Source organism: Lipotes vexillifer, unplaced genomic scaffold (genome assembly GCF_000442215.2).
Source record: "Lipotes vexillifer unplaced genomic scaffold, Lipotes_vexillifer_v1.1 scaffold921, whole genome shotgun sequence".
Lineage (NCBI taxonomy): Eukaryota > Metazoa > Chordata > Mammalia > Artiodactyla > Lipotidae > Lipotes > Lipotes vexillifer.
Window position 1 is genome coordinate 1,747,656 of NW_006787800.1, and position 11,769 is coordinate 1,759,424.

The 11,769-nt window shown below is 38.8% G+C and overlaps 1 protein-coding gene across 4 annotated transcripts in view; it reads right to left on the reverse strand.

Moving 5' to 3' along the window:
• VPS52 (VPS52 subunit of GARP complex) overlaps positions 1-11,769 on the reverse strand; it is a 20,932-nt gene that overhangs the window by 316 nt on the left and 8,847 nt on the right. For all 4 annotated transcript variants that reach the window (XM_007460829.1, XM_007460828.1, XM_007460826.1 and 1 more), the window contains 3 exons: positions 949-1,060; positions 613-731; positions 1-406 (listed from right to left, as the gene is read on the reverse strand). The exon at positions 1-406 is cut by the window's left edge and continues 316 nt beyond it. In XM_007460829.1, coding sequence (XP_007460891.1) covers positions 260-406; positions 613-731; positions 949-1,060 — 378 coding nt within the window. In that variant the 3' untranslated portion in view covers positions 1-259. The remainder of the gene's footprint in view (positions 407-612; positions 732-948; positions 1,061-11,769) is intronic.

Sequence of the window (11,769 nt, forward strand, 5' to 3'; positions counted from 1 at the left end):
ACTGGAAACATAATAAAGGTCATTTTGGAAGCCCAGGAGGAAGTGGTCCTGGGAAACCTGAAGACATGGGAGATTCTGAAAGCCAAAGGGATTCAGCTTATCCTGATGAGGCAGGGTCCTGGGAATGAAGGAAGGGTGAGGCATGTCAAGGACCTGGGAGGCAAGGGAAGAACTGGAAGAGGGCCCCCAGGTGAAGAGGGGTATGGGATGGGGCACAGAAGTCCATGGAGAGGGCTGGCGGCTCCCAGGGTCCGGCGCATCAGAAGTTGGGCTTGTGCTTCTTGAGCTCCACCATGAGGTGGTGGATGTTGATGAGCTCGGCCCGGGCAGGCAGGGCTCGGAGCTGCGGCTGAGACAACACCCGGTGGAAGCGATGATAGAGCTGGATCAGCTGGGTCAGCGCTCCCTGCTCAGAGAAAGTCACAGAGGGATGAGAGGTGGGGTGGTGCTAAGGATGATGATTAGGAGTCAGGTTAGGGCTCATCCAGAACTTTGGGCACAGCTGGTAGTTGAAGATCAAGGGTCATTTGTATGATTCTGAGCCCAGAGAAAAGAGGGGGGAAAATCAGTGATGGGGTGGGGTGGGAGTGGGGACTGGGAACTGCAGGTCACCTGGATGATACTGGTTCCATTTTTGAAGTTGGTGAAACTCCGCATTACATCCTGACTCAGAGACTCCACTGATGATTTCCAGGAACTACCAAAGCCACGGATTAGCTGAGTAACCCGGGCTGAGAGCAGGAGGAAAGAGATCACGGCTAAGTGATATCTGATCCCTCTAAGTCTTCCCCAAGGCATAGCCATCCTCACCATGCAAGCCCTCTTTCCCAGTGTTCTCCCAACCCACTCTTTACTGCTCCACACCCTCCCCATGCAATCTGCATCCCTGAATTTTTCTTTTCCATTCACCTTTCCACTGACCCCATCACAACCACCCCATCCTCAGACCTTCTTCCCCTCGAAGTCGCTCAGCTTGTCCACGCTCAATCAAAGCCTCAGCTTCCTTCACAAATGCCACCAGACCCCCAAAGGGGGGAGACAGCAATTCTTCAATGAATTCCTGTAGAAACATACACACATACAGAGTTGAGTTTACTGGTGTTGGCAGATTTTCCCCAATTCTGGCATCATGCCCAACTTGGTCCTTAGAAAACTCCCATAACAGAACAGCTAAACTCTGCAAAGGTCATATACTTTAAGACACTGCCAGACTCACAAGAAGTAGGGGAAATCTCCAAGGATTACCCTCCTCAAAAAAAAATTTTTTTTTAATTACATTTGAAAAAAATTGAGCTGGGAGCAGAGGGCTGGAACCAGAGAAGTGGACAACTGGGAGAGGCAGGGCTACCAGAAGGCAAGTGGCCATGGCAACTCTGCTATCGGGATGCTGAGCCTGACCTCTCACAAGAGCCTCAAAGAGGTGCCAATGTAGACCCAGGTGGACGGCATCTTTCAGCTATTGCAAAAGGAGAGGCAAATCTTCTCTGAAATCCCCTCGATCCCAATTTAGGCCCCTATGACTGCTTAAGACCAAGAAAAGAACTCAAAGATCACCAGTCATAGAAGAAAGCAAGCTACCACGAGAGTCAGCACAGACAATAAGCAATGGACTTAGACCTCCAAAGACTGACAATGTTACAACTGTCAGATACAGAGCAGCTGTACATTCTGTAAAAACTGTTCAAAGAAGTTAAAGGTACAGACACAAACATGACCAATTAACAAGATTAGGAATGGAAAGACTTGAAACAAAATGGAATTTTAAAGAAATGATTTAAAAATTCTTAAAAAGTCAACTGGCTAAATCGCAGATTAGAAATATCTGGAAGCATGATAGAGCAAATTGCAATTTGTAATTAAAGAACTGACTCAGAATGCAGCACAGACAGATAAGGAGATGGAAATTTTTGAGACACTGATAAGTACAGAAATCTAATGGTCTAGGCAGTGATCATTGATGCTACTGGCAAAAAGTACACATTTATGGGAAAAAAGGAACAGTTTAGGCATGCCACAGAATGCAGTCAGCAAAATCCAGACTGTACATCATTCTACATGACAAATGACTCAATTTCTTCCACAAATTGCAGAGCAGGGCAGGGGGGTAAGATGGAAGGTAAATCTATAGATTAAAAAGAGACATGTGAAAAAAAAAAAAAAGAGAGACGTGTATGGATGCATATGGATCCTGACTTGAACCACTGTTTATGAGATAACTGGGGATACCTGAATACTGGCTATTTTGAGTGTTTTTTTTTTTCTTTTTTTGGCCACACCACAAGGCTGATCTCAGTTCCTCGACCAGGGATTGACCCTGGGCCACTGTAGTGAAAGCGCCAAATCCTAACCACTAGACCACCAGGGAACTCCCTGAAAGTGATAATTTTTTTTAAAGTGTGATAAAGTATTGTGGTTTTTAAAACACATCCTGATACAGATGAAGTGATAGGGATGTATAGGATTTAATTCAGGGACTTCCCTGGTAGTACAGTGGTTAAGAATCTGCCTGCCAATGCAGGGGACATGGGTTCGATCCCTGGTCTGGGAAGATTCCACACGCCGTGAAGCAACTAAGTGCGTGCGCCACAACTACTGAGCCTGTGCGCCAACAACTACTGAAGCCCGTGCGCCTAGAGCCCATGCTCAGCAACAAGAGAAGCCATCACAATGAGAAGCCCACACACCACAATGAAGAGTACCCCCGCTCGCCACAATTAGAGAAAGCCCACATCCAACAACAAAGACCCAATGCAGACAAAAAAAAAAAAACGTTTTAAATTCAAAATCACTGTGGGTAGTGGGGACAGGTGGGAGAAGGATGAACAGTGAGTGTTGATACAGATGAAACAAAACTGTCTGTGAGTTGTTATTCGTTGAAGATCTGTGATGGCCCCTGGGAGTTCACCATGCTATCCTCTATATAGCATGTACATCTGAAATTTCCCAAAACACAGCGTTAAAATGAAAAAGCAAACAAACAAGTAAAAAACAACGGAAGGGAGGAATTAAAATAGGAAAAGAAAAACCACAAAAACAAAAACCCAACCCAAATAGTAAGGTCTGGTAAGGGGAAAATGAAACTTTTATTCCATTTAAAAATAAACTACTTCCACTTAAAAATCTTTTGTGGAACCTAATATGGCACAAGTGAACCTGTCTACAAAACAGAAATAGAGCAGAAGCAAGAAGAACTACAATCCTGCAGCAGGTGGAACAAAGACCACATTCACAGAAAGACAGACAAGATGAAAAGGCACAGGGCTATGTACCAGATGAAGGGACAAGATAAAACCCCAGAAAAACAACTAAATGAAGTGGAGATAGGCACCCTTCCAGAAAAAGAATTCAGAATAATGATAGTGAAGATGATCCAGGACCTCGGAAAAGAATGGAGGCAAAGATCGAGAAGATGCAAGAAATGTTTAACAAAGACATAGAAGAATTAAAGAACAAACAAACAGAGATGAACAATACAATAACTGAAACGAAAAATACACTAGAAGGAATCAATACCAGAATAACTGAGGCAGAAGAAGGGATAAGTGACCTGGAAGACAGAATGGTGGAATTCACTGCTGTGGAACAGAATAAAGAAAAAAGAATGAAAAGAAATGAAGACAGCCTAAGAGACCTCAGGGACAACATTAAATGCAACAACATTCACATTATAGGGGTCCCAGAAGGAGAAGAGAGCCAGAAAGGACCAGGGAAAATATTTGAAGAGATTATAGTCAAAAACTTCCCTAACATGGGAAAGGAAATAGCCACCCAAGTCCAGGAAGCGCAGAGTCCCATACAGGATAAACCCAAGGAGAAACATGCCGACACACATAGTAATCAAATTGGCAAAAATTAAAGACAAAGAAAAATTATTGAAAGCAGCAAGGGAAAAATGACAAATATCATATAATGGAACTCCCATAAGGTTAACAGCTGATTTCTCAGCAGAAACTCTACAAGCCAGAAGGGAGTGGCATGACATACTTAAAGTGATGAAAGGGAAGAACCTTCAACCAAGATTACTCCACCCAGCAAGGATCTCATTCAGATTCGATGGAGAAATCAAAAGCTTTACAGACAAGCAAAAGCTAAGAGAATTCAGCACCACCAAACCAGATCTAAAACAAATGCTAAAGGAACTTCTCTAAGTGGGAAACACAATAAAAGAAAAGGACCTACAAAAACAAACCCCAAACAATTAAGAAAATGGTAATAGGAACATACATATCAATAATTACCTTAAACATGAATGGATTAAATGCTCCAAACAAAAGATATAGGCTTGCTGAATGGATACAAAAACAAGACCCATATATATGCTGTCTACAAGAGACCCATTTCAGACCTAGGGACACATACAGACTGAGAGTGAGGGGATGGAAAAAGATATTCCATGCTAATGGAAATCAAAAGAAAGCTGGAGTAGCAATACTCATATCAGATAAAATAGAATTTAAAGATTGTTACAAGAGACAAGGAAGGACACTACATAATGATCAAGGGATCAATCCAAGAAGAAGACAAAACAATTATAAATATATATGCAACCAACATAGGAGCACCTCAATACATAAGGCAACTAACTGCTAACAGCTATAAAAAAGGAAATCGACAGTAACACAACAATAGTGGGGGACTTTAACACCTCACTTACACCAATGGACAGATCATCCAAACAGAAAATTAATAAGGAAACACAAGCTTTAAATGACACAACAGACCAGATAGATTTAATTGATATTTATAGGACATTCCATCCCAAAACAGCAGATTACACTTTCTTTTCAAGTGCGCACAGAACATTCTCCAGGATAGATCACATCTTGGGTCACAAATCAAGCCTCAGTAAATTTAAGAAAATTGAAATCATATCAAGCATCTTTTCTGACCACAATGCTATGAGATTAGAAATCAATTACAGGGAAAAAGAAACGTAAAAAGCACAAACACATGGAGGCTAAACAATACGTTACTAAATAACCAAGAGATAACTGAAAAAATCAAAGAGGAAATCAAAAAATACCTAGAGACAAATGACAATGAAAACACGATGATCCAAAACCTATGGGATGCAGCAAAAGCAGTTCTAACAGGGAAGTTTATAGCAATACAATCCTACCTCAAGAAACAACAAACATCTCAAATAAACAATCTAACCTAACACCTAAAGGAACTAGAGAAAGAAGAACAAACAAAACCCAAAGATAGTAGAAGGAAAGAAATCATAAAGATCAGAGCAGAAATAAATGAAATAGAAACAAAGAAAATAATAGCAAAGATCAATAAAACTAAAAGCTGGTTCTTTGAGAAGATAAACAAAATTGATAAACCATTAGCCAGACTCATCAAGAAAATGAGGGAGAGGACTCAAATCAATAAAATTAGAAATGAAAAAGAAGTTGCAACAGACACCACAGAAATACAAAGCATCCTAAGAGACTACTACAAGCAACTCTATGCCAGTAAAATGGACAACCTGGAAGAAATGGACAAATTCTTAGAAAGGTATAAACTTCCACAACTGAACCAGGAAGAAATAGAAAATATGAACAGACCAATCACAAGTAATGACATTGAAATTGTGATTAAAAATCTTCCAACAAACAAAAGTCCAGGACCAGGTGGCTTCACAGGTGAATTCTATCAAACATTTAGAGAAGAGTTAACACCCATCCTTCTTAAACTCTTCCAAAAAATTGCACAGGAAGGCACACTCCCAAATTCATTCTATGAGGCCACCATCACCCTGATACCAAAACCAGACAAAGATACTACAAAAAAAGAAAATTACAGGCCAATATCGCTAATGAATATAGATGCAAAAACCCGCAACAAAATACTAGCAAACAGAATCCAACAACACATTAAAAGGATCATATACCATGATCAAGTGGGATTCATCCCAGGGATGCAAGGATTCTTCAATATACACAAGTCAATCAATGTGACACCATATTAACAAACTGAAGAAGAAAAACCACATGATCATCTCAATAGATGCAGAAAAAGCTTTGACAAAATTCAACACCAATTTACGATAAAAACTCTCTAGAAAGTGGGCACAGAGGGAACCTACCTCAACATAATAAAGGCCATATATGACAAACCCACAGCAAACATCATTCTCAATGGTGAAAAACTGAAAGCATTTCCTCTAAGATCAGGAAAAAGACAAGGATGTCCACTCTCACCACTATTATTCAACATAGTTTTGGAAGTCCTAGCCACGGCAATCAGAGAAGAAAAAGAAATAAAAGGAATACAGATTGGAAAAGAAGAAGTAAAACGGTCACTGTTTGCAGATGACATCATACCATACATAGAGAATCCTAAAGATGCCACCAGAATACTACTAGAACTAATCAATGAATTTGGTAAAGTTGCAGGATGCAAAATTAATGCACGGAAATTTTTTGCATTCCTATACACTAATGATGAAAAATCTGAAAGAGAAATTAAGGAAACACTCCCATTTACCACTGTACCAAAAAGAATAAAATACCTAGGAATAAACCTACCTAGGGAGACAAAAGACCTGTATGCAGAAAACTATAAGACACTGATGAAAGAAATTAAAGATGATACAAACAGATGGAGAGATATACCATGTTCTTGGATTGGAAGAATCAATATTGTGAAAATGTCTATACTACCCAAAGCAATCTATAGATTCAATGCAATCCAGATCAAATTACCAATGGCATTTTTTACAGAACTAGAACAAAAAATCTTAAAATTTGTTTGGAGACACAAAAAACCCCGAATAGCCAAAGCAGTCTTGAGGGAAAAAAACAGAGCTGGAGGAATCAGACTGCCCGACTTCAGACTATACTACAAAGCTACAGTAATCAAGACAATATGGTACTGGCACAAAAACAGAAATATAGATCAAGGGAACAGGATAGAAAGCCCAGAGATAAACCCATGTACCTATGGTCAACTAATCTATGACAAAGGAGGCAAGGATATACAGTGGAGAAAAGACAGCCACTTCAGTAAGTGGTGTTGGGAAAACTGGACAGCTACATGTAAAAGAATGAAATTAGAACACTCCCTAACACCATATACAAAAATAAACTCAAAATGGATTAAAGACCTAAATGTAAGGCCAGACACTATAAAACTCCTAGAGGAAAACATAGGCAGAACACTCTATGACATAAATCACAGCAAGATCCTTTCTGACCCTCCTCCTGGAGAAATGGAAATAAAAACAAAAATAAACAAATGGGACCTAATGAAACTTAAAAGCTTTTGCACAGCAAAGGAAACCATAAACAAGACCAAAAGACAACCCTCAGAATGGGAGAAAATATTTGCAAATGAAGCAACTGACAATGGATTAATCTCCAAAATTTACAAGCAGCTCATGCAGCTCAATATCAAAAAAACAAACAACCCAATCCTAAAATGGGCAGAAGACCTAAATACACATTTCTCCAAAGAAGATATACAGATTGCCAACAAACACATGAAAGAATGCTCAACATAATTAATCATTAGAGTAATGAAAAATCAAAACAATGAGATATCATCTCACACCAGTCAGAATGGCCATCATCAAAAAATCTACAAACAGTAAATCCCACTGTTGGTGGGAATGTAAATTGATACAGCCACTATGGAGAACAGTATGGAGGTTCCTTAAAAAACTAAAAATAGAACTACCATATGACCCAGCAATCCCACTACTGGGCATATACCCTGAGCAAACCATAATTCAAAAACAATCATACCACAATGTTCACTGCAGCTCTGTTTACAATAGCCAGGACATGGAAGCAACCTAAGTGTCCATCGACAGATGAATGGATAAAGAAGCTGTGGCACATATATACAATGGAATATTACTCAGCCATAAAAAGAAACGAAATTGAGTTATTTGTAGTGAGGTGGATGGACCTAGAGTCTGTTATACAGAGTGAAGTAAGTCAGAAAGAGAAAAACAAATACCATATGCTAACACATATATATGGAATCTAAAAAAAAAAAAATGGTCACGAAGAACCTAGGGGCAGGACGGGAATAAAGACACAGACCTACAACAGAATGGACTTGAGGACACAGGGATGGGGAAGGGTAAGCTGGGACAAAGTGAGAGAGTGGCATGGACATATATACACTACCAAACGTAAAACCGATAGCTAGTGGGAAGCAGCCGCATAGCACAGGGAGATCAGCTCAGTGCTTTGTGACCACCTAGAGGGGTGGGTTAGGGAGGATGGGAGGGAGGGAGATGTAAGAGGGAAGAGATATGGGGATATATGTATAGCTGATTCACTTTGTTATAAAGCAGAAACTAACACACCATTGTAAAGCAATTATACTCCATTAAAGATGTTAAAAAAAAACTGCAGTGAAAAACGGATAAACTTATGAATTTCAAAACGTCTCTCTCAACTACTGATAAGTAGACGAAAAAAAAATCAGTAAAGATATAGGTGATGTGAACAGCAGAATTAAAGAGCTTGATTTCCACACCTGAGAATCAAAGAATACACAATCTTCTCAAACATACGTGGGGGACTTCCCTGGTGGTCCAGTGGCTAAGACTCTGTGCTCCCAATGCACGGGCCCTGGGTTTGATCCCTGGTCAGGGAACTAGATCCCACATGCCGCAACTAAGAACCGGTGCAGCCAAATAAATTTTTAAAAATTAAAAAATTTTAAAAAAACATTGGACATTTACAAAAGTTGATCATGTCCTAGGCCAAAGCAAATATAAACAAATTTCAAAAATTTTTCAAATTTCAAATTTTCAGTACCAAAAGGCCACATTCTCCATCCACAATGCAATTAAGTTAGACATTAATAACAAAAAGATAAAAAACTACTTTTGGAAATTTTAAAACACTCCTCTAAAAAATCTCATGGATTGAAGAAGTAATGACTGAAAAATAAAACTGAATAATAAAAATGCTACATATTCAAACCTACAGAACTCAATAAAAGTAGTACTTAGAGGGAATTTCATAGTTTTTTTTTTTTAATGGCAGTGCCACAATTTTTTTTTTAATTAATTAATTTATTTATTTATTTTTGGCTGCGTTGGGTCTTCATTGCTGTGCGCGGGCTTTCTCTAGTTGCGGCGAGCGGGGGCTGCTCTTCGTTGCGGTGCATGGGCTTCTAATTGCGGTGGCTTCTCTTGTTGCGGGGCACAGGCTCTAGGGCACACGTGGGCTTCAGAAGTTGTGGCGCGGGGGCTTAGCTGCTCCGCGGCATGTGGGATCTTCCCGGACCAGGGCTCGAACCCATGTCCCCTGCGTTGGCAGGAGGACTCTTAACCATTGCGCCACCAGGGAAGCCCAGGAACTTCATAGTTTTAAATCTTCCTGGATGTTTGTGCTGGCAAGTTCTAAGATACTTCCAAGGAAGAGATCATTTCAATCTCAAACTCTTTCAGAATAAAAAGAATGAAGAAATACTTCCTTCCCACCTTCTTCTACAAATCCAGTATGACTTTGGTACCAAAACCACACAAGTACAGTACAAGAAAAGAACATCACAGGCCAATCTCACTCCTGCACAGAGAAGCAAAAATTCCATATGAATTAGACCAAATCCAGAAGTTTAACATTCTAAAATCTACAAATGTAATATACCACACAGTAGATTTTTTTTTTAAATTGAAGTATAGTTGATTTACAACATTGTGATACTTTCAGGTGTACAGCAAAGTGATTCAAATATAGATATATATACAGATAGATATATACATTCTTTTTCAGATTCTTGTCCATTATAGGTTATTACAAGATATTGAATATAGTTCACTGTGCTATACAGTAGGTCCTTGCTGTTTATTTTATATATAGTTGTGGGTATCTTAGTCCCAAAGTCCTAATTTATCCCACCCATGACATAATAGATTTTTTAAAACTTAAATATATGATTATTTCAATGTATGCAGAAAAAGCACACATTCTTGATTAAAAATTCAATACCCATTCATGATTTTTTAAAAATTAATAACTTTTGGCATACTAGGGATCGAAAGGAATTTTCTTCACCTGATAAAGGATATCTATAAAAAACCTACAACAACAGTACTCTTAATGCGGAAATGATGAAAGCACTCCTTTTAAAATTAGGAAGAGATAAACATTCTCACTATCACCACTTCTATTCAACTATTCAGCTTTGTACTGGAGGTACTAGCCAATGCAGTAAGAGAATAAAGACATAGAGAAATTAAATACATAGGGATCAGAAAAGAAGAAATAAAACTGTCACAATTCAGAGATGATGAACGCCTACAAAGAAACACACACACACCTCCAAAAATATTATCAGAAATAATTTAGGGGACTTCCCTGCTGGCAAAGTGGTTAAGAATCCGCCTGCCAATGTAGGGGACATGGGTTCGATCCCTCGTCCAGTAAGATCCCACATGCCGCAGAGCAACTAAGCCCATGAGCCACAACTATGGAGCCCGAGTGCCACAACTACTGAAGCCCACGTGACTAGAGACCGTGCTCCACAACAAGAGAAGCCACCACAGTGAGAAGCCCGCACACCGCAATGAAGAGTAGCCCCTGCTCGCCGCAACCAGAGAAAGACCACGAAAGCCTCCACGCAGCGATGAAGACCCAGCACAGCCAAATATAAATAAATAAGTTTTCAAAAATAAAAATAAAGTTAAAATGATACTTAAAAAAAAAGAAAGAATTTAGGAAGGTGGCTGGCTATATAATCCATGTACAAAAATCAACAGCATTTCTACACACCACTTCAAACAAGTAAATTTCTTTTATTAAAACACAATAGTTAAGGAACAACAGTTTATTTAAAGGACAAATCCTAAAAGAATAAAGTCCAAACAGTTAGAGAGAAAAAAAAATGTAGTTATTATTTCTAGTAGTTCCTAGTATTATTCTTAGTAATTATCCCTAAATAAATGTAGATTTATTTCTAGTAGGAAAAACTACAATAAAAACTCTCAGCGCAAGAGTGATTAAAAGGAATTTTCTTAACCTGATAAAGGGCATCTACAAAAAAACCTACGTCTACATTACTCTTAATGAGAAAATGATAAAAGCATTTCTTTTAAACTCAGGAACAGGATATTATTCAACTATTAAACTGTCATAGAGGTTCTGGCCAGAAGAGTAAAAGATCAAAGACATAAGAAATTAAAGGTAAAGAATTGGGAAGGATTTATGTATTCCTAGTAGGATTAAAGCTACATATTACACCTACCTAGGAGCAATTCTAACAAAAGATTTGCAATATCTTTGTGCTGAAAATTATAAAAGGTTATCAAAAGACAATAAAGAATATATTTAAAAATGTAGAGATGGGCCATGTTCCTGGATGGGAAGTTTCAATATCAAAAAGTATCAATTCTTCTAAACTGATCAATGCAACTACATTCAAAATCATTAATGAGCTTTTCTGAAAACTTATAAGCTGATCATAAAATTTACATGAAAAATCAAAAGGCCAATAATATTCAAGATAATGACGAAAAAGAAGGTAGGAAAGGGAATTCCCTGGCAGTCCAGTGGTTAGGCCGCCGCACTTCCATTGCAGGGGCATGGGTTCAATCCCTGGTTGTGGAACTAAGATCCCACAAGCTGCATGGTGCCACCAAAAACAAAACAAAACAAACAAAAAAGAGGTAGGAGAATTTGTCCTAAAAGCATAATAATTAAAACTGTTTTGCAGGTAGACAAATTGATCAATGGAATAGACTAGAGGCAAGAGGCACATGTTTGTGGAGTTTTGCTGTGTGACACAGAGACAGGACTACAGATCAAATAGGGAAAG